The sequence below is a fragment of the Ixodes scapularis genome, unplaced genomic scaffold, assembly GCF_016920785.2.
Source record: "Ixodes scapularis isolate PalLabHiFi unplaced genomic scaffold, ASM1692078v2 PGA_scaffold6__148_contigs__length_123643588, whole genome shotgun sequence".
In the NCBI taxonomy this organism is placed as follows: Eukaryota; Metazoa; Arthropoda; class Arachnida; order Ixodida; family Ixodidae; genus Ixodes; species Ixodes scapularis.
Genome location: NW_024609881.1, coordinates 16,276,150 through 16,300,674, shown reverse-complemented (window position 1 = coordinate 16,300,674; position 24,525 = coordinate 16,276,150). Strand labels below are relative to the sequence as shown.

Sequence of the window (24,525 nt, the reverse complement as noted above, 5' to 3'; positions counted from 1 at the left end):
GGTGCGCGTTCAACGTGGAAAACCATTGCCTTCGGCTGACGCAGTTACTGCGATTCTTCCGAATCTTCCCAGCTATCTTATGGCGAATTCCATTGGGCGTTTTGGAGCGCGCCGGGTTCAGTTGGCCAGATTCGGACTGGAGCATACGATCCGAACGGGATCGCACCGCCTACGGATCCCCCAGTGGAACCTGACCACTGCTCCGAAGTCGGCGGATGCCTTCCCGTCATTCAACTGCCCGGGAATCTCCTTTCTGAAGCCGCCGCCGCGGTCGTTTCGAAGACGTTTTCGCAATCGCGGCGCTAACACGTGTTCGACGCACGAGCGGCAGGAATGGCTCAGGCGCTTCTAGCAAAGATTGCCGGAATGCCCGTAGCGCGGCAAATACCTTCTCTTTTCCTTCGTGGAAAACAAACCGGCTGTCGAGCCAAGGGGTGAGCAAGAGGCCATTACAAATTCTTCTGATGTCGAGACAATCTAGGAGCCCGTGACGTGTTTGTTTTTCTCCTGAGGCGAGATGGGCGAGATCTGGGGGGATATGTTGCACGTTTTGGACTCCCGGGAGACTAGGGAGAAGGAGGTGACGTCAACAACGCTCTTTGGATGTTGATTGGTGGAGTCGCTGATGACGCGTTGCGTGATGCTGCTAAGATACGTTCATTCACACCTACGTCACTTCCTTCTCCCTAGTCGCCTGGGAGTCCAAAACGTGCAACATAGCCCCCCAGGCGAGATGCCCCACGAGAAAGGAAGTCACGTGTGTGCGCCGAGGGCTGGCCCGTCTGGCTTTTGGTTGAATCCCCCGAAATCGTCGGAGCGACTTTTCTCGGATCCAGATCGAGATCTGGAGCGGGAGCTAATCCAAAACGACCAGTGAAACACGTCGGTCTCGATTCCGATCGCCCAGTGAAATAGGCTCGCTCCGACAAATTCGATCCCGGCGTGCTCCAAAACGACCAGTGGAATTTGCCATTACAAAAAAGAAACACAGACACACACACATGAGCTGATACGCACGCGATCGCAGAAGCCCGCGGGAAAGCTTCAGCAGAGTTGACAGGAGCGCCATCACTCGATTTTGACACGAACCGCCTCAGCAAGCGGTTGCGGTGAGTCCGATATCCCATTCTAGGCTACTGTAATGGAACGATTGTGTGTAGAAATAAAGCTATAGCTGCCTTTGCCTCGACTCCCTGTTCGAATGTGTGCAAATTGCCTTTGCCTCACACCTATCATTCGAATCAGCATTCGGCACTCTGAAGGACCTCACATCCCCTCCTCTTCCTCAATTTCTGACTGTATAATCTCAATCTGTTCAAACAGCAAAAAAAAAAAAAAAAACTAACTTCCCGTAGGTAGAGTATCGGAGGACGCAGGTCGACAACCTCGCTTTGCACGCGCACAACTTTTGAGATGTTTGAACCGCGAGGGGGTTGCGCAGCGAGCCTGGATTGCAACGAAGTCGTACAGGGCTCCTAGGCCATTGCCGCGTTTTATGGCTAGTATCCTTATCTGTCTACGCAACAAAATAAACAAATACAATTATTTTCCAGACACGTGTGTACAAGTATAGGCGATTGACGGATGGTGGGAGAGCAACAGAAAGCTGTACCTGCTCACGCATATAACCTAGGCCGCCAGATTCATGAGAAGGTTTCTAATTAAAAAATGAAGACAAAAATGACCTCTATATTAACGTACACGCTTTATGTTCATCGAAGGGAAATAAGGTTTCGCACAATATAGTTCCTAAAATATTAGCGATTTATACGTGAATATGGCCGGTTTTCATGTGCGCTTACACGACCCTTATGGGGCATTCACACAGAAAAGAAATTCCTCCTTTTGCTTAGGCACTGGGTAACAACGTCACGCTTTCGCGCGGAGCCGCGCGACGTGGACATCCCAGGCAGATGGGGGAGAATTTATGCAGGGTGCAGAAACACTCGCACCTTGCGTGGGATCTCTTTGCAACTGGCGGTATTTTGTTTGCGTGTCCGGCAACTTTAGGGATTTTGCTCAGCAAGAATCCGGCGGAGGCATCGTGATCACCTAATTTATTTTGGCTGGTGCTGCTACGCATGTTGTCCGAGGCACCCAAAAAAGTCTTACACCCCAGTCACACGGGCAGCATAAGGGTACCTTTAACACAGGTTGCAATTGGCGTATCAGCCTGTGGTCTTGGGTCGCGAGCACACTCCACGCGCGGACGGTCGTGAATTTATTCACCGCAGAGAATAAAGGTCTCCTAGCTAAAGGTGCCTTTATCATCGTGTGAATGGGGTATTAGATATTCACGTATGCCTTCCCCCAAGCAGCCCCTCATATAACTCGTTTTTGATTCTACATATTTTGTGTTTTGCGTTCACCCATTCAAGAAGCACCTTTGTTATAGTAGGAAACAGTTCGCCACATTTTGGATCAAACAACGCTACTGCTATGATCGCGTATCGCCGTTTCGTGTACTCCTCCGTTTTTTTCTTTTCTCGTCATCGCGCACCGAGCCCTGTTTGTCGAAGGTACGACTGCTAAATGCGTCCGATAACACAGACGCCCCTCTCGGCTCCCCGCCGTTCGTGTGAAAGCTTGAGTCGGGGAGCGAGTCGCTCAGTTTCCACCGATTACTGACGTCACGCACAACCCTGATCGAAAATGATCCGCCGCGTGAATACCCCTTTAAATGTATATTGGCCCTCACTGAGCTCAGAACGCCAGTCGTTGGCCTTCCTTAAATCCGTTCAGACAATGAAAAGGACGATCTTTGTCGGGCTTCCATTGTCAGGCACTTTGAGTGGCAGAAAAGACCCTACGCCTCTTAGCCACTGAGTCAGTGTGACCAGTTGGGTCCGATACCGTTCGCCATTCATTTTGATTGAACTGGTTGAAGGAAGACCGACGACTAGTTTTCTGAGCACATCCCCACGTTCCACACACCCCGGGGACTTGCTGGAGTGCCTATCGGCCAAGTTTTCGAGCAATGCATTTCCTGGAAACCTGTCTGCTCTTTTTCTTCCGCTTCAGCGGCGAGTTCAACCTCCACTTGTCCTCTTGCGCAGCCTCCTGGCCCTTGTGGGTTGCACTCATCGCCAACGTCTCTGGCAATGAGAGGACCAGCAAACCTAATGTAAAGAACACGACCGCGTTGACGAGTATGGGGATCGACCTGTCCATCGGAGGATCTAGAAGTCGCAGGGCGCTGAAAAGTGACGCTGAGATGCCGCCTAGGCGCCCAAACAGGAAAGCGCCGCACATGCCAGCGCTGCGTACCGCTCTCGGATAGAGCTCGACGGTGAACACAAACATGGTTCTGAACGCCACTTCCACAGGAAGACGGTCGGGACCGCGACTTTCGCAAACGGCAGCTCCAACCCCAGAGCCACCAATGCTGCCAGTGACGTCATCAGCTCGGACAGCCCCAGAAAGTAGGCCGACATTGGCTTCCGGCGGCAGTAGCTCCTCAGGACAAAGTAGTTGACGGTCTGAGTGACCATGTTGGCGATCCCGATCATTATGTAGAAGGAGACGGCACCGCCTCCGAACGATTTGTACTGAGCTATGCTGTAGTAGCAGTTGAAGATGGCCCACCAACCACCAAAAACGATGAGCGTTTGGGAACGCAACAGGGGCAAGCTAACGATGTTGAAAAAGGTGGGCCTGGCGGTGAACCCGTCACGCGAGACGGCGCTCTCCTTGACCCTGAAGCAGAATTCCTGTATGTATATACAGGAACTCTACCCTGAAGTACGCTGAGCGTACCTTGTCCAGGTCCGGGAGTCCGTTCTTCCTAGCCGCCCAGGGGATAACCCGCTCGGCATCTTTGAACTTCCACGAAGTGATAAGCCAGCGCGGAGACTCGTCCCTTAAGTGGTAGGTCAGCAGCAGCGGTAGGGTGGGCGATAGCACAAGCTGCATTGCCGACCAGTGCATCGAGGTTGTGCCTATAAGGCCGAGCACCACCGTACCCAGCACCAGGGGTACGCAGATGTTAAGCATGCAGAAGAGTATACAGTGGTCTTGCGGAGTCACCTCGAAGAACAGCAGGGTGCTGATAGCCTGGGGGATACGGGCGTCGTGTCGGAAGCTCTTCAACGTTTCTGACTTACGGCACTACGATGCTCTCAACATACCAATATAACGTTTCGAAAATACGCAGCGCCTCCCTCCGCTCACCTTGCGGATTCCCTTATGTACCCTCGTGGGTTTCTGGATCGTTCGGCGTAGAAGGTTCGGCGCGTAGAACATTCTAACCTCGAATCAGCAAGACGGTTCTCGAGTTCACCAGAACAGTGGTTCCCAATGGGGGTCCGCGGACCCTAGGGGGTCCGCGAAGCCACTTCTGAAGTCCGTAAGCCCTTCAACAAATTTTTTTTTTTTTTAGTTGGCACGTTTTTTTTATTCCAGTCCGGACGCGACTAATTTGCACCCTGCTTCCGGAACTACGACAGCAATCCGCACGAGATCATCTCGGTCACCTCCTTTCCCTCTTCCCCACACCTTCCCGAACTACGTGTCTCGGGTGCCCCGCGGCGGGATTATCATAGCGCATATCCTGATTTTCGACTGGCATCGGTGGCTGTGCCGTGGAGTCTCACCCGGTTGGCCTAGGACGCAAAGTTACGTGTTTGTCTGAGCCGCGTAGCCATGTCCAAGTAGCAATAAAAGGTACCTGTTTCATGCTTTAGATCTGTTAACTTACTTACGTACCCCCCATCCCCCCCTCTCCGTTAGCCCGTTGGTCTGCGGGTGGTACGCCGTGGTGCGGCGATGGCTGGTGTGGCTGAGACGAAGGACTTCTTGCGTCAGCTGGGCCATCAATGACGATCCACGGTCTGAGATCAGGACTTCGGGAGCGCCGTGCCGGAGGACGATGGACTTGATGAAAAACTTGGCGACTTCCACAGCAATCCCTGAAGGGAGGACTTTCGTTTCGGCGTACCGCGTGAGATAATCTGTGGCGACGATTATCCAGCGGTTTCCCGACGTTGACGGCGGAAAGGGGCCAAGTAGGTCCATTCCGATCTGCTGGAACGGTGCGGTTGGGGGGGCAATCGGCTGCAGGAGACCTGCTGGCTTCGTTGGCGGTTTCTTACGTCGCTCGCATTTGTGGCACGATCGGGTGTAGAGGTGGACGGCTTTGGGGAGCTTTGGCCAGTAATACTTTTCACGAATACGGGCCAGTGTGCAGCTGTAACCGAGGTGTCCCGACGTCGGGTCGTCGTGACATGCCTGAAAGATCTCCTCCCGAAGGTCGGTCGGGATTACCAGCAACCACGGTGTGCTGTTATCACCGAAGTTCTTTTTGTAGAGTACACCTTGTCGAATGGCGAAGGTCGGCAGTACTCGTGAGGAGGCACGTGGCACGGTACCCTCACCCCCTTCCAGGTGCTCGATTAATACGCGCAGCTCAGGATCGTCCCGTTGACGTCGTGCCATGTCGTCGGCGTTTACTGCTCCTAGGAAGCTCTCGTCGTCATTGTCGTCGCTGCAGCCGTAAGGGGTTTCGACGGGGGCTCTGGACAAGAAGTCGGCGTCCCTGTGCTTGCGGCCGGACTTGTAGACCACTGTCATGTTGAACTCTTGTAGTCGGAGGCTCCATCGAGCGAGGCGTCCTGACGGGTCCTTCAGGTTAGCAAGCCAGCAGAGCGAGTGATGGTCCGTGACTACACGGAACGGGCTCCCGTACAAGTACGGGCGGAACTTCGTGATTGCCCAGACGACCGCAAGACACTCCTTTTCAGTCGTGGAGTACTTTCTCTTCGATTTCGACAGCGTCCGAATTGCGTAGGCGATGACTCGCTCGGCGCCTTCTTGCACTTGAACCAGTACCGCTCCAAGTCCTGGATTACTAGCGTCCGTGTGAATCTTGGTTTCCGCATCCCGATCAAAGTGTCCTAAAACAGGAGGAGTCTGGAGTCTTCGCTTCAGCTCGTCGAATGCCTGCTGCTGTTTCTCGGCCCATTCGAACTTCTCGGCGTCCTTCGTGAGGTTTGTGAGCCGTGCGGAAATCCTTGCGAAATCCCGAACGAAGCGTCGATAGTAGGCACAAAGTCCGAGGAGTCTTCGCGCGGCCTTCTTGTCTCTCGGCGCTAGATGCCGCGACGGCGCGAGTCTTCTCGGAGCCTGGGCGGACGCCTTCGTTACTAACCGCGTGGCCTAGGAACTTCAGTTCGTCATAGGCGAACCGGCACTTTGACGGCTTGAGAGTGAGCCCGGCGGTCTGTATGGCATGGAGAACCGCACGGAGTCGTCGCAAGTGCTCGTCGAAGTGAGCTGAAATTACTACGACGTCGTCAAGGTAAACGAGACAACTCTGCCACTTCAGCCTGCCAGTACGGTGTCCATGACATGCTGGAAAGTTGCTGGCGCCGTGCATAGTCCGAAGGGCATCACCTTGAACTCGTACAGTCCATCCGGCGTGACGAAGGCTGTCTTCTCTCGGTCCCGTTCGTCGACCTCGATTTGCCAGTGGCCGCTCTTCAGGTCCATCGATGAAAAGTATCGAGAGTGGCGCAGCCGGTCTAGAGTGTCGTCGATGCGGGGGAGTGGGTAGACGTCCTTCTTCGTAACCGTGTTGAGCTGCCGGTAGTCCACGCAGAACCGAAGAGTTTTGTCCTTCTTCTTAACCAGCACGACTGGAGAGGCCCATGGACTACTTGAAGGTTGGATTATGTCGTCATTCAGCATGTCTTGAACTTGCTGCTGGATCACCTCGCTTTCCTTAGCGGAGACTCTGTACGGCGATCGATGCACAGGGCGCGCGTCGTCATCGGTAACGATGCAATGTTTGGCAACGGCGGTCTGGCGCACCTTCGACGACGTCGCAAAGCAGTCGCGGTATTCGGCGAGGAGGTTAACCAGATGACGTCGTTTAGGGTCCGGAAGCTTAGGGTGAATGTCGAGCTTCGCTGGCGACGTACTGTCTTGCTGGGGCGGCAAGGATTTGTCAGTAACCGCGGTGATTTCGGCGGGGTTTCGGAGTTCATCGACGTGGCCCACGGCTGCACCTTTCGTGAGGTGCTGCGTTTCGTTTCGGAAGTTCGTCACGAGGGCCACAGTCCGCCCATCCTGAAGTTCGGCTACTCCCCTTGCGACGCCTATGCCTCTTCCCAGGAGCAATTGGAGGCTTCCCTCGAGAAGAACTTCGCCACAGGAAGCTTCGTCGATCCCGACAAGTACGAAAACACTCGAACGCGGTGGTAGGCTTACGTGGTTTGCGAGGACTCGAACCGCGAGTGACGTCGCTTGGGGTTCCTCCGCTGGTGGAGCAGTTTTTCGTAGCGTCAGCCGGTTTGTTCCGAGGTCGATGACGGCGCCATACTCGCAAAGAAAGTCCATTCCGAGGATAACGTCCCTCGAACAGTCTTGCAGAACGACGAACTTGACAGGGCACGTTTCACCGTGGATCTCGACGCGAGCAGTGCATCTCCCGACTGGTGTGATGAGATGTCCTCCGGCGGTTCGTATCTGGGGTCCTTCCCACGGCGTCATGACTTTTCGAAGGCGGCGGGAGAGCCTCCCACCCAAGACTGAGTAGTCTGCTCCGGTGTCCACGAGTGCCGACGCGTCGTGGCCGTCGATGACGACGTTTAGGTTGTTGGACACCGTTGCAGATGCGTCGTAGCGATGCGTGGCGTCGGGAGAGTGGGAGCGCTCCGGCGTTCTTGGAGGCTTTTTACTCGTGTCGGCTTCGGCAACGGCACCTCCAGGCGTTGCCGCACTCAGTTTTCCCGACGAGATAGGGGGGACGGGCTGTCATGGCGCGACCGACGGAAAGGCGACGTGGAACGTCGGGGGGATGGAGAACGGGAACCTCGTGGTGCGGTGGGCGCTGGTGACGGAGGGCGACGGAGGTATTCCTCGATGTCCCTTGGTCGTTCTCCAAAACGAGGTCGACGGTCGTTTGGAGCTAATCCTCGCAGGCCGAGCTGGCGGTAGGGGCACCTCCGGTAAACGTGGTCAGCCTCCCCGCAGTGGAAGCACACCGGGCGTCCGTCATCCGTGCGCCACACGTCGGTCTTTCGAAGTCCACGCTGCTCTTGGCGCGGCGCGTATTGCGGCGAGAAGACTTCTCGTCGGGGTGCAGCTGGGTACCGCCGAGCAATAGGAGGCTGCGGACGACGAACAACGGCGGCATAGGTCACAGCTGGTGGTTCCGGTGCGGCGTCGGCGAGAACGTCTGGCTGGAGCGCTTGCTGGACCTCTTCTCGAACAATCTCGGCGATCGAGAGTGAAGCTGGACGTTCGGCGGCAGGTATCAGCTTCTTCAGTTCTTCACGGACGGTGTCCCGGACTATTTCTCGGATCCCCGGAATATTGGGGCTGCAGCTTGACGGCGTGGGTGCAGCGACGGCAGGAGCTCGATGGAAGTGAGCGGCTCGTGCTTGCAGGGCCCGTTCAATGTTGGTCGCCTCTGTTACAAACGTTTCGATGGTGGTCGGCGGGTTGCGGACGAGGCCTCTGAAGATGTCATCTCGCACGCCTCGCATCAGGATCCCCAACTTCTTTTCGTCGGTGGCTTGAGGGTCGGCGCGAGTGACCAGGCGCAGGACATCCTCGACGAAACTGGTGATGGTCTCGTTTGCGCCCTGGGTTCTCATTCGAAGAAGGTCCTCGGCCCTATCCCGTCGATACTGGTTAGTGAAAGTTCGCCTCAACTCATTCTTGCAGGGGGTCCACGAGATCAACGAAGTCTCCCGATTCTCGAACCAGTGCCTGGCCGTTCCTTCGAGCGCGAAGTAAAGGTTCTGCAGGCGCTGGTCGTCCGTCCATCGGTTGTGCTGGGCCACCCGCTCGTACTGTTGAAGCCAGTCCTCGGCGCCTTCGTGGGCGTCCCCGTGGAATGGCGTCGGAGTCCGGGGTGCGACGGGCAGGTAGATGAAGGCAGGAGCGGCCGGGGTCTGCGACTGGTTGGCCATCGTCGTCTTTTTCGTCTTGGGCTTGTCCAGTAACGAACCGTATTCAGGATCCTCTCCCTTGATGCGCCGGCTGGTCCGAGTTTCGGGTTCCGCGGGGAGTGGTCTCCACACTGGGCTTGGAACCAGACTTGCACTGCGGGCTCTTGGAGGGGAACGCTGCACGGGCATGCGCTACCCCGCACCTCCACCAAAATGTCACAAATAAACAGGCGAGAAAACAAAGAATAACTGGAGAAACTGAAACGTTTAATGGGGCGAACTTGTGCCCAAAAATAAAAGGGCACAAAAGATAATAACAGAGCGTCGCGGGCGTCGAAGTCGGCGTAACAGCTGAGTCGAACGCTGAGGCGAAACTGACTCCGCTCTCCTTGCGGAATCCCCCTTATGTACCCTCGTGGGTTTCTGGATCGTTCGGCGCGTAGAACATTCTAGCCTCGAATCAGCAAGACGGTTCTCGAATTCACCAGAACATCAAAATACACTGTCAACAAAAATGCGTAGCCGCGGCCAGGAATCGAACCCTGGCCTTCTGGGTGGGAGGCAAGCGCTATAACCGTCAGGCCACGCGCGCGCTGCCTACTTGGCCAGCTGCGCGCGCGGCAATATCATCAATCTTGCACACGAGACGCATCAATTAATTGCACGAACCATCAGCGTCATCAGAGACCGCTACTAGTGACCACGCATGGACGCCGAAATCAAGCTTAAAGTACAGCATTGTACCGTTTGCAACGAAACAGACAAGCCGGTTAAAGCAGCGCCTGCTCCTCTACAGCCGGTCGAGTTCCCAGAGCGACCATGGGACAAGCTCGGTTTGGATATCGTGGGTCCCATCAACAGAGCTCCACCAAGTCAAAGATATTTCTTGGTCCTGATTGATTATCACTCGAAGTGGACTGAAGTTCAACACACATCAGCGGCGACAACCAGCTACCGTAATTACTTTTCTACAAAACATCTTTGCCAGGGAAGGTTTGCCCCGAGAGCTCGTCACGGACAATGGCGTTCAGTTCGTCTCTAGGGAGGGAGCTCAAAAAATTTTTGAAACAGCAAGGTATCAGACACCTCAAGTCTTCCTTGTGTCATCCGCAAGCAAATGGAGAAGTTTAATGGTTCAATCCAGTACTAAAGTCATGTTTATAACTTGCAACGGCTCCAGGACAACCACTTCCTGAAGCGGTTCGCGACTACTTAGGAGCGTACAGGCGTACTAATCACCCAGCAACGGGTCAGACTTCTGCTGTTCTTCTTCACGGACGAGTACATAGATCAAGACTGGATCTACAGGGTCTTCCGACACCCAAGGTGCCAGAGAGGCACGCCTCAGCTCCACGAGCGAGTCAAGAAGTACCAGACAAAAATGAAGATTTACTCGGACGCAAGACAAGCTGTGAGACGGCCGAAGTTCATAGCCGGCCAAGCCGTCCGAATTTTTCGTCCACAACACAGCGACAAGTTGCACAGGAAATACACAGGTCCGCAAGTGATTGAAAAGCAAGTTGGCCCTGCCACGTATCAGTTTAACGACGGACGGAAGTGGAACGCTAATAAACTCACTCCTGCACCTCTCCAAGATCAAGCGAGTGCGCCACACGCAATCAGAGTAAATACGGGGGGGGGGGGGGGGGGGGGGGGGTGTCGTACAGGCAAAAAAAAAGGGGGGAGAAGTTGTTCTTGCTGGGACGCAGAACTGTTTCTCACAAAAAAATTAAAGGGAGCGAGGGGAAAGGAAGTAAGAGTGACTATGGATGATGTTGTGAATCACTGGCACGCGCTCACTTGTACACACACATATGTACACGTCCACACACACACACACACACGCACATAGATGGGCACTTCTTGCTCCAACAAAGACAAATATTGTCATTTCTGGGTTGGTGTCCTCTGTCACAGCCTCTCTGACAGGCCGGTGGCGCTCAGGAAGTTTAACAGCAGTTGCTGAAGTGCACGACGCCGGCGTGTAGTTCCAGTCGGGTATAATACGTCATCTATTTTCGGTGTCGTAATGCCAAATTTGGATAGTTCTTGGAGGAATTCTTGTCGCTGTATTTCATAAATGTCACAACACAGGACAACGTGTTCAATAGTTTCCTCTTCGTCACATGTAGTACAAATAGGGCTGTCCATGATGCCGATTTTATGTAGAAAATATTTGGTAAACGCGCTATTCGTTCGTAGTCGCATTAGGAGGGTGTTATTAGCGCGGGAAAATCCTTTGGTAACGCAGGGCTGATGTGCCATTTGGCTGGACGGAGCAAGATTTTCGATGTGGACTTTCACAAGACAAAGCGAGTCTTTGAAATTCGTTGGGCTTTTAATGCTGGGGGTTTGGTTGTGTGCTTCCCCAGCCAGCTGGTCAGCTTCAGTATTTCCAGGGATTCCAACGTGTGATGGTACCCATTGGAACTGTACGGTGAGGCTTCTCTCCGAGAGAACTTCGAGGAGTTTGATGATTGTGGCAACTTGTTCGTCACGGGATCCAGGTGTCGCAAGCCTACGGAGTGCTGTACGGGAGTCTGTTATAAGAACAGCCTGTTGTTTATACCACGCAACGTTTCTTGTGACGATTGTAGATAGAGCCTTTTTCATGGCTTCCATTTCAGCTGTTGTTGATGAAACTAATTTGTCGAATTTGCCGCTCCATCTAATGTTCATTGCAGGAATGACAAAGGCAGCTGTTGCGCTCCGTCGACCTCGGTGTACAGAGCCGTCGGTGTATATTCTAAGTGCTCCCGGGTATAGCAGTGCGATAGCCTCTTCAGCAACTCTTCGAAGGACGATTTCTGGGGTGTGTTTCTATCTGCGGATCCCTGGTAAATGCTCCTGGAACAGGAACGTGTGCTGGCGCCAGGGGGGATAGTCTACATAGGCAGGCGGTTTTGTGCTACGTAATAGTGGGTCCAAGAAATATACTGTCCTCAAAAGACGGTTGAACCTTGACTCTTTTCTTTCTGTTAGGCGTCTTATAAGGTCAGTTCCAGGTATTGATTTATGCAGTCGTATGAGCTGTTGCATGAGATTTTTTGTAATGCGGAGTGGTAGTGGTAGTGTGTCACTCTCACAGTACACCTTTTCGTTTGATGTCGCCCGAGGGACGCCAAGCGCCTTACGAATGCCTTGGCGTTGAATACGTTCAAGACGAAGCATTTGGGTGTTTGAAGGTTTGGCGTATGGCAGAGCGTGCAGCATGCGTCCCATCACAGTGCTGTCGTGCAATCGAAGCATTGAGGAGGGGGAGTTCCCCCACGATTGACCTCCTAGTCGACAGACTGCGTTGGTAAATTTGGTTGATGCGGTTGCTATGGCGTCCGCCTGGGGTTTTCCCTGAAGTCTTGTATCAAGGGTTGCTCCAAGGAAGCGGTATGTTGTGACTCGCCGAATCGTCGTAGCTCCCAGGTATAAGTCAATGTTAGGACATGACCGCCTTTGAATATGTGGGAAGAACATGTAAGCTGTCTTGCTTACCGAAATTTCAAGTCCGACCGTAGCCAAGTACAGTTGAACAGAGGTTATTGCTGGTTGCAATGATCGGCGGAGTATGTCGCGTCTCAAGTGACTGGCCCATAGGCATACGTCATCCGCATAGATAGAACAGTTGACTCCTATCGGTCCACGTGGAATCTCTTGTGGCAGGCCAGCCATGGCGAGGTTGAAGAGTATTGGACTGAGAATGCTACCTTGGGGAAGGCCTCTAGTTTTCCCATGTATGCTGCTCAACGTAGTTCCCAGTCGAACCTGAAACTGCCGACCGGATAAAAAATTTGCCAGAAATGTCTGAATACGGCCAGTGATGCCCATAAAAGTAAGCCGCCTAAGTATGCTCCCAACATTTACGGTGTCGAAAGCTTTCTCAACGTCAAAAAAGATTGCAAGCGTAGTTTGTCGCCGAGCCCTTGCATCCTCTATGCTGCTGATTAAGTCAAGGATACTATCTGTTGCACAGAGACCCTGGCGGAACCCTGTCATCTCATTCGGTAACAATTGATGTTTCTCGAGGAACCATGTCATCCTGTTCTGAATCATACGTTCCATTAGTTTTGCAACACATGATGTTAGGGCCACAGGTCTGTAAGAGCACGGATCGTACGACGGCTTCCCTGGCTTGAGAATTGGGACGATAATTGACATTTTCCACTCTTCCGGAATTTTTCCAGTCATCCAGATAGAGTTAAAGAATTGTAACAGTCCTGTTAACCCTTCTAGGGGTAAGTTCTGAAGTGCTTGGTAAGATATGCCATCCCGCCCTGTAGCACTGCGCCGACGACATTGACGTAAGGCAGTTGTGAACTCTGAGGTAGTGAAGGCGTCGTCAAGTGGATTGCTGGAAATATTTGCCGTGGGCGGCACTGGTGATACTGTTGGTTTCCCCTCGTATGTGCGAGCAAAATCTTCTGCAAGCTCTTTTATTGTCTTAGACATAGCGAGGGCAAGTGTTTCAAAAGGTTGAATGGGGCATCTGTCACCGGTGAGGGATCGTATGATTTTCCATACTTTAGTCCCCGGTGTGTGCGCACTCAGTTCCTCGCAGAAGTTCCACCATTGCGACCGTCTTAAATGATTGGCATATCGTCGAAGTGTGGCCGAAATACGATTAAATGTCGTGCGATTAGAAGAAGTTGGGTGGCGTCGTAGACGACGCTGGGCTCTTCGACGCGCAGCGGTGAGATTAAGTAGTTTTAAATCCGGTGACGGGAAGTGGTCTGGTAGACGGACAACTTTGGTGTTTAACATCAAGGCGCAAAGTATAGTCGTGACAATGGGAGCTGTCGATTTACTCACAGAATTTCGGAACTCGTCCCAATTAGTCACTCGGTACGATTTTGTGTTTGGCTTGCTGCATTCCGGCAGAGTTATCCAGATAGGAAAATGGTCACTGCCCATAGTATCCGAAGCAATTTTCCAAGAAAGCTTAAGAGTGGGACCATAAGCTGTAACATCGAGAGCTGAAAATGTGGAAGGTGGCCTGAAAAAGGTTGGGCCGCCTGTATTAGCTATAGACAGTTGAGTAGCTGTGAATATTTCTTCTAACCTTCGACCTCGGCTGTCAATTGAATCACTTCCCCAAAGCGTATGGTGCGCGTTAAAGTCACCGCAAACAACTAAATTTGGCTTGTGTTGATTGCACCAGTCTTCAAAGGCGTCCATCATGTCGTATTCTCTGCCTGGCCTGATGTAAATGGACATAACCGTAATGGTGGTTTTCTTAAAAGACACCTTCACAGCGACAAATTCGGCATCAGCAGTATTTAAAGAATCAGTCGGAATTTGACATCGAGATAACTCACGACGAACGTATAATGCAGCACTTCCATTAGGAAATGTAGAAATTGAAGGGCAGCAGTAAGTCTCGTAACCTGCTATCGAACGGTTGTCGGGAAGTCCTGCCTCAGAGAAAGCAAGGATGGGGATCGGAACCCGCTGTAGGTACAAGGATAATTCTGAAATCTTGGCTTGGAGTCCCCTACAGTTCCATTGAAGGATTGTGGGCACAACATAATTTATGTGGTCTGCAGGCATCGTCACTTTAAATTGAGATGCAGTTATAGTGTCTTTTTACAACGAGAGAATCAAGCTCTCCAGTTGTAGAATGCCTTGAAGTGCTTCCCTGTGAGGTCCTTGTGGCATGCTCATGAGAACCTGACGGAATGTCGCAAAAATTGCTTGAATTATGGTTACTGCAGGCCGATTTGTTTCTGTTGGGCGTCCCTCCAGGGCGCTGCTATAACTCTTGTAGCGTCGTGCCTTGTGCTGATGCTGTTGTTGGGTGTCTCGTGAAGATGACGAATCATGTGAGTGATTCGCGCTGTCAATCTGGTGTTGAGGTAGAGACGGAAAATCTTCCTCTTCGTCCGACATCTGTTGAGAAGTGGTGCTCCGTAGTCTACCGTGAGGTTTTCTTTTCTTTTTTGCTGCCTTCGTGAACCTTGGGGTCGGTGTTGTCTCAGCAACGTCATGCGAGCTTGGAGGAGCTCTTTCTGTTGGTATTTTTTCACCAGGTCGCAGAATTGGGCCGCGCAGAAACGCCTTCGTACGCGCCAGAGCTGCAAGGCGTACTTTGCAGTTTGCGTAATCTGCGGGATGAGGGTCACCACAGTTGGTGCATTTCCTGACATCTTTGGGACAGTCGCGGTGGTGATGCGGTCCACTGCATTTCTTGCATGTGAGGGAGCCTGTGCAGTATTTTGCCACATGTCCCATTGCTTGGCATTTAAAACACCTCGGGGGTGCATCGGTGTGCTCATGAACGCGGTGAGTTGAGAAGCCAAGGCTCACCTCTGATGGTCGTTCTGAGTTTGGGCGAAAGGAGAGGACCACTCTGTCTGTCGGAGTTGTCTCTGTGGTAATTCCATTTCGTCGATAAAGTCTTCTGACCGCAACCACGCCTTGCGGCTGAAGGTATTCTGCGAGCTGTTCCACGGTGTACCATCGAGGTATGCCTTTGATAAGTCCTTTGTTCTGTGTGTAGGCTCTCGGAAGAGACGCTTTGATGGCGACGCCGCAGAGTTCGGTGACTTTGAGTAACCGTTTCACAGCGGCTTCTTCAGCAACGTCTACGAGTAGGCCTCCTTTCTGAGTAAATCTATGGTGAAGAATCTTTCCACCTGCCGCCTTTGTTACATCAACGCTAAGATGCAGCGGGTTCACGTTTTGAAGCTTGGAACCGTCTATTGCTGGCAGCAGCAAGACAGGAACTCCTGTTGTCCTGTTTCGTCGGTGTGTCAACACTGTGAACCCATCGGTTTCATCAGTGGACTCCATCGCATCCGAAGAGTCGTTTTGGTGGTCCTCAATAACTGTAGCCTCCAATGAGTGGCTTGAGTTGTCATTTGTTAATTCAGGGCGTTCCTCTGAGGCCTCCTGGATGTTTTCGTCGTCTTTTTGAGTCTGGTCCAGGACAGGTGTGGTCTCTGTTACATGGAAGCCTTTCCTCATCGTGTAGAGTGGGTTGGTCCCCATTTTTGAGGTCGTTGCGTCAGCTACAGCCATTAGGCTTATCCTGGCTGTTGGTGCGGCCGTGCCTGACCACGTCTTTTTTCCGGTCTTTTGTATTGGTGGTTTTGTCCCTGCCACCAAGGAATGCTTTGGTCCAGTCGCGGAAGGGTTTCCGTGTTCTGCCGTTGGCTTTTGGGGGGCCATAACCCCCCGAGACAGGGAAAAAGGGAAAAACGCTGGAGCTATGAAATTTACTGCTCCTACCTTGGGAAAACTTCTTCTTCCAGACCACCCAGAGTAAATACAGAAACCCAACAACTGCAACGAGTAGATAGATTACTTTGACGAAGATGATGACGACGATTCAGTCACCGACACGCTCAATTTCCCAAAAATCTACGTAGCGACCAGATAGCCCACAGCTCCAAGGAGACCGACCACATCAAATGACCCGGTAACAAGAAATCCTGAGTCTACGACAGCTGATGAAAGAACAGCGGCCGCTCTTGTTGCCCAGCCGGAGCCCGTAGAGGTTCTTCCAGCCAACGTATCAGTGCAGTATTTTGACCCCGTCGACGCAAGCACCCCTGCGGCATCACGCCCCGAGACACCACAGGCAGTGCCGCCTCTCGAATCGTCACGAAGTGACGTGAGTGATTCCTTAGTTGTGTCGGTGTCTTCAGTGGTACCAGTTGCACCACTCCGTTCTGCCATGGATCCAGGGCCTGGTGAACCACGCGAACAATCTCAAGCTGGACATCAAGCACCGCCTGCTGTTCCTAGGTGTTCCACGCGGCAACGGTGGCTTCCAGGAAGACTGAGACTACGTACTTTCGTTTCTTAGTGTCAATAACAGTAATACGTCTATGGACATGATTAACGAAATTGGACAAGAACCACAGATGTAATCTATTTTTCCTCTCGCTTTGTCTAAGTGCATAACGCTAGTTTTAAGGCATTACTGCAGTGCATAACGGAAGTCCTAGAGTAACTTGTAGTAACGTGCATAACGCGAGTCAAAGTGATTATTTAACGAGAAAGGGTACTAACGTGCCTCCTAAAGGCGTTTACAGCCAAGCGCTCACTAGTTTTTGCTTAGTCTAATTATCGGTTACAAAACATACAATGTCTAACAACTGCTAGTATCGCAGCAATTTTAACTGTCTAAAATAACGTCTTAAAAGTTTTTTTCATGAATAGTTTGACTACTCTATTTTCAATAATGGTTGGCTCATTAATTTAAAGGAAAAATTATCATAAATTTAATGCTCTGGTTATTGGACAGTTTTAGTGGACCGCACGCTATAGCTTTGCGTACGCAAGAAAATTGCGGGTCGTGAGTGCGCATGCCCAGAACGCAATAGAAGGGCTAGCGTATTGCGTACGCACGCAACACTGGGGATGTTGCGTTGCGGGCTAGCGGGCTTTGCGGGAAGCTCTCGGGGGATCTCGGGCCCAACGAGAGCGCCAGTTTCAAGATGGCGGTTACCTCGATTGGCGCAGCAAGGGCGTCGTGGTGTTCTCGAAGTTCTGTGTTACGTCAACGGTGAAATAACGTGAAGTTTGGCGCGGCAATCCTCTCCGGGACGTACCGCGGTCGAATCAGATCGCCGTGCAGCTGATGGAATACACAGTGAAAGTAACGCTCGCATTGTGCGTCAACGCTGCGATCTGCTCAACGCTAAGCCTATTCGCTCAGTTCATCGCCGACGGACGAACGACCCTTCAAGAAATCAGCGAAGTTCTCGCTATGCACTGGACATCAGTAGGTCATGGATTTCATTCCGCGATAGCATTGATGAAAAGTGTCGTTTCCATGGACGAGTGACGGAGGCTCCGTGATCGAATTTGGCTACGCAATCGTACTCGTAGCCTCTGTACCCCGCAGAAAAGCGCGCTGCACGAGGCAGCTACGGCTTGGTTTGACTTGGAATAAAATGATTGGACACGTTTTCATTTTCAATATTTATTATCAGGAGCATGGTGGCGCTATTAGCACGCGGAATTCTCTGGCAAATTTAACCAAGATCATGCGAGGCGTTCACTCGGAAACGTAACGCACAACTAAAATTGGTCCGAGCGGGTCGTTTTTAGCGTACGCTATACTATTGTGTATTGCGTACGTAAGAGCCAGCAACGCTATACTAAAACTGTCTATTAACAAACATGTTTGTCGCTATTTCATATAAGAGAGGGAGAATGTAGTGATCTGTAAAAGAGAAAGTTACGTCAGATCATATCACGCGAGTGCACTGATTGGGTAGCGGTTCCCATTGTTACAAAATCAATAAAAGGCGAGCGATCCGGCCGATCGCTCGAGGACACGCTCAGACCACAACCAGAGCGAACGTGTCTCTTGGTTTCGTCCTGCAGGATCTGATGTCGGAGGCGGAATCGCCGCTCCGAAATGACCGGCCGTTTCCCGGAACCCACACCGCAGCCCGGTGAGTCGGACCTCACGCATCCAGCGATGTCGCGGCGAACCTGCCTTTAGGCCAACGGCACCTAAATCTAACTACACCCCGCAGACTATAGTCGGTTGCAAGCTAAGAAAAAACCGGAAATGCTTCTCAGAGGAAAATGTAATCCTACGCCGAGAAACGCCAGCCAATCGTTTTCTTGACGTCACGATTCCGTGGACCAATCGCGATCCTTTTGAAAAAAAAAAAGCTCAACATGGCTGCTGGCCTTAGCAACGCGACGCTAGTTTCTCGTGACAATTATTCTGCTTTTTTGCACCGTGTTTTACGTGCCCGAGGTTACGCCACGAAATCTTAATGGTATCGGCTTGCGTTTGCAGCAGTTTTTGCGCGACAACGTGAGAATCCAGCGACGCTATCGCCAACAAAAATTTCGAAGCGGGCGCGAGGCTTAGCACTGCTGAGAGGTGAGAAGCTACGCCGGACGTCGTCTGCTTCGTTGGATTGTGCTTCTTGAAGAGCCGCTTTGGTGTCGCCGGTAAGGCTGCACCAGGCTGTTTCGTCCAAGAAGAACCAGGGGAATCGCTTTCCGATGTCACCTCAGTGGGATCCATGACGCAAGACAAGGAGAGCGGGGCGCGGTGGTGGTGTCGATGACTTGGGAGGGTGCCGATTTGTCAAAACCCGAAAAGTATAATTATTCTTGTTTTCTATTCATTCAACAAAATAAAGGCACACACTTCGTGCGCAAAGCCCACAAAACTAAGTAAATCACTAAATATTTATTATTTGCAGGAACTATAAGTGCTTCGCTTTTCCTAACGGCTTTCCCTCAATCGAAGGCGCTGGAAGACGGTATGTTAGACAGTATCTTGGACAGAAAATGAATTGGGAAGACGGTACATTGGACATGACTTTCTTTCTTTACTAAACAGCTATTTCGTTGACAAAAACGTATTCTAACTTATTTAAATGTCCTGAATGAATTAAATAAATAATGTAGTAGTTTAAGACACGTTTCCTGGAGGAAGAAAAAGCAACGTTGCTAGCGAACTACTTTCTCGGCGGCGGAGGCACTTCAGATGGGCGCACTGCGCTTGTGGGTGGAGCTAAAAGATTGTTCTCAGGTTGCATCCGACTATAGTTGACCAGCGCGCGGTCTTATAATACTACAGTATTAAACCTCATCTTCATCATCTTCTTTTCTTGCTATTATACACATGGAAGTAAAAAAAAGAAAAAGAAGCCCTCAACGCGGTGGTAGTAGATGACGCGCGAGACAGGGAAGCAAGATCCGACTGCAGCGCCGCTAGTAAAGCCCCTTGATAAATGTGTTTTCACAAGTACCGCCAACCATTGTTGTGGAAATGCGCAAGACACGTGCCACGAGCGGGTGCTCCGCCGCCATTCGCTTCCAAGGGCCGCTCATTTCAGTGATGCGCCGCCATTTGCTTCCAAGGGCCGCTCGAGAGCTGGGCCACGTGCGCTCGCGCATTTGGCGCTACTTGCAAAGACAAACTAATGGCGAATTCCACTGGGCGTTTTGGAGCGCGCCGGGATCAGTTGACCAGATCCGGATTGGAGCACAGGATCCGAACGGGGTCGCGCCGCCTACGGATCCTCAGTGGAACATGACCACTGCTCCGGGATCGGCGGATGCCTTCCCGGCATTCAACTGCCCGGGAATCCCCTTTTCGCGGCCGCCGCGGTCGTTTCGAAGATGTTTTCGCCACGCGGAGCTAACACGTGTTCGACGCACGAGTGGCAGGAATGGCTCAGGCGCTTCTAGCAACGATTGCCCGAATGCCCGTAGCGCGGCAAATACCTTCTCTTCTCCCTCTTGGAAAACGAACCGGCTGTCGAGCCAATGGGTAAGCAAGCGGCCATTACGAATTCTTCTGATGTCGAGACAATCGAGGAGCCCAGCCCGCGACGTGCTTCTTCTTCTTCTTCTGAGGCGAGATGGGCGAAATCACAGAAGGCGAAATCAGGCGAGATGCCCCACGAGAAAGGAAGTCACGTGTGTGCGCCGAGGGCTCCGAAATCGTTGGAGCGACTTTTCTCGTGGCGAATTCCACGGGTCGTTTTGGAGCGCGCCGGGATCGATTTTTCTGGAGCGAGCCTATTTCACTGGGCGATCGGGATCGAGACGAACTTGTTCCACTGGTCGTTTTGGATTAGCTCCCGCTCCAGATCTCGATCTGGATCCGAGAAAAGTCGCTCCCCCGATTTTGGCGGATTCAACCGGAAGCAAGCCGGGTCAGCCCTCGGCGCGCACACGTGACTTCCTTTCTCGTGGGCATCTCGCCTGATCTCGCCTCAGAAGAAAGGGTAATGGCCGCTTGCTTACCCCTTGGCTCGACAGCCGGTCCGTTTTCCAGGAAGGAGAAGAGAAGAGAAGGTTGTGCCGCGCTACGGGCATTCCGGCAATCTTTGCTAGACGCTCGTGAGCCATTCCTGCCACTCGTGCGTCGAACACGTGTTAGCGCCGCGACCTCGAAAACGTTGATGCTTGGAACTTGGAACCAGCCGTTACCAGACACCTGATTTGTTTCAAAAATACCCAGGACGTTTTGGGGGAATGAATCGATCACATAGCAGGTGGTAGACAAGTAGACAGCGTTGAAAAATATTTATTCCGCCGATTGTTATGAAGGCCGATGGTGTCGGTGTCGCAGTTTTGAAGCACTGTCAGTTCAGCTCAACACCGCGTTACAAAAGACGGTTTGGGGTACTGCCGGTGCTAACGCAATTTCACAGTAGAAATAGGAATTGCATGAAAGAACCGGACAGAAACACTTCATACAGTGGCGTAAATGCCGAACATATATCAGCGATGTCACTTTCCTCGGTTAGGGCTATTTGCTTTGTCAGCGAATGAAGAACATCTCGATAACATAAAGAGCGGAAAATACTCTCCGTGTCAAGTTTTCTATTTACAGCCACTGGTTGATGTCGTACTGTGGTAATTCCCGGCCCTTCGAACGCACTCGCACTTTGTAGAGTCACATTTCCAGCGATTCCGCGCCGCACACGAACGAAGGTAAACAATCAAGATGGCGGAGTGTTCCCCGTGTTGTCCTCGCTGTCAGCGCGGTGTGAAAGGGTTGTCGGACAACAAATCGGGCAACACTGTTGCCGGGCGGCAGCAACATGTTGCCCGACTGTTGTTGTTGCCGCGATGTGACAGGGTCGCCGGCAACACGACTTCCCCGTGTTGCCGGAGAGATTTGTTCAACTGTCCCCTCAGTGTGACAGGGCCTTTACCTCTTGGCTCGACAGCCGGTTCGTTTTCCAGGAGGGAGAAGAGAAGGTTTTGGCCGCGCTACGGGCATTCCGGCAATCTTTGCTAGAAGCTCCTGAGCCATTCCTGCCGCTCGTGCGTCTAACACGTGTTAGCACCGCGATTGCGAAAACGTCTTCGAAACGACCGCGGCGGCCGCGGAAAGGGAATTCCCCGGCAGTCGAATGACATGAAGGCAAATGCCGATCCCGGAGCAGTGGTCATGTTCCACGGGGATCCATCGCCGGCGCGACCCCGTTCGGATTGTGAGCTCCATTCCGGATCTGGTCAACTGATCCCGGCGCGCTCCAAAATGCCCAGTGGAATTTGCCATCGGATCCAGATCAAGATCTGGTTTGGGAGCTAATCCAAAACGACCAGTGAAACATGTCGGTTTCAATCCCGATCGCCCAGTGAAATAGGCTCGCTCTAGAAAAGTCGATCCCGGCGCGCTCCAAAACGACAAGTGGAATTCGCCATAAAACATATCGAGGGGCTTTAGCCGCTAGTTCTCGTGACCGCCACCTGGGCCACTCGCCGTCGCCTCTGCAGGCGAAAATAGGGAGCTGCGAAACTGAGCTTGCTCCAGTAACGTTGACTCAGAGCACGTACAGCCGCCATCGCGTTCAGGCCACCGCTGCTGCCCGCTGTCCGAGTATAAATTTGTCGCTACCGTCTTCCATCAGGTTTGTACTCACGTTTACTTTAAAATCTTTGTTTTGCAAATATTTCTTTTATTACAATGCAATAAACAAAGCAGATGCATATATGCTAGACTTTTTTTTTGGAATTCATAGGTGCGAGGTCACTCCCTGTAACTGTAAAGGGAGGTCTGCGACCTCTGTTTATTCTAAACCCCCCTTTAGCGAAAGGGACCTTTGTGCGCCGCGTGAATACGAACTTCATCTCCCTCTACGATAGGGACCAATGCTTAAGGTACCTTTATACCGTTCGTGTGAATGGGGTATTAGTATTTATTGAGACTTAAGCAGGGCACACGAGCGATTAAAATAGGCACCGCACACCAGTAATGTAGCAACCGGTGCTGGCGTCCCTACGTCACTTCTGCGCGGCATTGTAATTGGGGTTGTGGGGATATTTATACAGCGTGTAGTTGGTCAGCCATTAAAGTTGCGACGAGTCACACGCTGTAGATGAGCAATTTAGCCAGTGCAGTACAACCGCTAGCCTGGGGTCTTTAACGTGCACCACGCAGTAGTGATACACGACCGCACGCCGGTACGATGCTCATCCAGATCGAAACGGGCAGGGGTGGGGCACTCTGATCTGGTTGATACAGATAAAGTAAGGCCCCTATTGGCGGCGTGTGCGAACTACAGGGGGCGCTCCCCTTGCTATCATCATCATCATTTGTGACATCACGGGTAAGCCAGACTTGGACAGACCGCGCAGATCTTTGATCCGTCGGCTCGTCAGCTCGCTTCATGCAATGTTTGGGTAACGCGCGGCAAAGCCTGTTACACGCGATGTGTTTATTTGGTGAAGTGATCTCTGAAATAGGATGTTTTTCGCCGAAGCTTGAAACCGTGGTAAGCGTAGTCGTGCTTACAAACACTTTTTAAGCTAAGGTGTCAAAGCGCTGGGATGGCGGTGTGCTGTCAACGTTACTAGATTACCTCAGTTGTGGAACTCTTGCGGAAGGGGGTAACCCCCTCACTCATTTCAGTCCACTTCCGGTCGTTCGAAGCGCCATCTAGATTGTCGTTTACAAACTGTGTTCCATAGAGTATGGTGGAACGCCATACTATAACACTGCACTTCATAACGTCTGTATCCCATAAAATACACTGCAGTTACCAAAACCGCCGTCCGGCGCGTCGAACGATGGGAGGCAAGTCGTGGTGAGTGAGGGGGGGTACTGCTCGAGCATGCATCGTCTATCAGCAGTTCCGTAACTTAGCTAATCTAATAACGTTGTGTGCTGTTTTCTACCCCCGTAAAAAAAGCTGAATAATGAAAAGAATATCCAGTGCTTTACCCCACTACCACATCTATTAAGGCGAATAAGATGAATTTTTTTTATTATTATTAGGAGTCGGGTCAAAATAAAACTGAGAAAGGAATGTCTTATCAAACTGAAAATAGAAAAGTGAAATTCGAGAACCTCTGGCGTGTGTAGTAAACACTTCAGTTGAAGCGACTCCGTTCATCCTGTTGGTTCCAATGTGTGATGTGGGTACTGGTCTCTTACTAGTTCCAAGTTGATTCCTTTTTCAATTTTGTAAAGCAGTTAACAAACATGTCTTCGAAATAATTGGCAGGAAGCGGTGACTAGCCTCCGGAGTCGTTTTAGTTAAATCCTTGCTTATTCATCCGGTCGACGCGAAACATGCGAGACTCCCTCGCGATTTAAATCTAGTAAGTCAGTGACACTTCAGCGTCCCAAAAGACCAGGTGTACACCTCTATGTATTACTACCGTTTGTATGTTTAATTTTGCGGACCGAAATGTGCATAATGCCTGATGCGCTTCTTTGCAAGCGATTTAAAATGTTTAAACAATTCTTAATAAAATATGGATAGAACAAGTTAATCAATCACCTGAATTTGCCAGGCCATGTCCGACAATTTAAGGAAGTTATAAAAATTTCTGCTTTTCTTTCGCAATGTGACAAACTTCTTTGCCACATATTCGATGCGGGAAGAGCTAGGCGTCAGTTGCTGACGAGCATTTGCTCGTCAGCAACTCTTGAGTTTTAACACTCAAGAGTTGCTGTCGGAGGTATTGGCAAGCTCATTGTAGCTAAAACAAGTGTGCGGCGCTTTGCATCACAACTGTGCGGGCGTGCACAGGTAAGAAATTGCGTCAGTTACTCTGCTGAATGCAAACCCTTTTTCTACAACAGCTTCCACAGATAGTAAAAAAACAATCAGGGAGGCTGTGAATAGCTCTGCAGCACGCAGCACAAGCTGTAATATGAAGCTACAAGATTGTTTTTGAACATTTTAGT

The 24,525-nt window shown here is 51.6% G+C and overlaps 1 protein-coding gene across 1 annotated transcript; it reads right to left on the bottom strand.

The window, feature by feature from the left end:
- Positions 1-2,955: 2,955 nt before the first annotated feature.
- On the bottom strand, positions 2,956-4,675 carry LOC121838435 (solute carrier family 22 member 2-like). Its single transcript, XM_042294706.1, has 4 exons — positions 4,667-4,675; positions 3,757-4,053; positions 3,302-3,710; positions 2,956-3,179 (listed from the first exon to the last, which is right to left on the bottom strand). Exons 1-4 carry the CDS (start codon positions 4,673-4,675, stop codon positions 2,956-2,958), a joined length of 939 nt encoding a protein of 312 aa, XP_042150640.1.
- Between the last annotated feature and the right edge of the window lie 19,850 nt (positions 4,676-24,525).

Coding starts and splice junctions, on each gene's coding strand:
- LOC121838435 (XM_042294706.1), bottom strand. Junction 3,711..3,756: donor GACTCCCGGACCTGGACAAG/GTACGCTCAGCG, acceptor ATATACATACAG/GAATTCTGCTTCAGGGTCAA. Junction 3,180..3,301: donor GAAGTGGCGTTCAGAACCAT/GTTTGTGTTCAC, acceptor TGCGACTTCTAG/ATCCTCCGATGGACAGGTCG.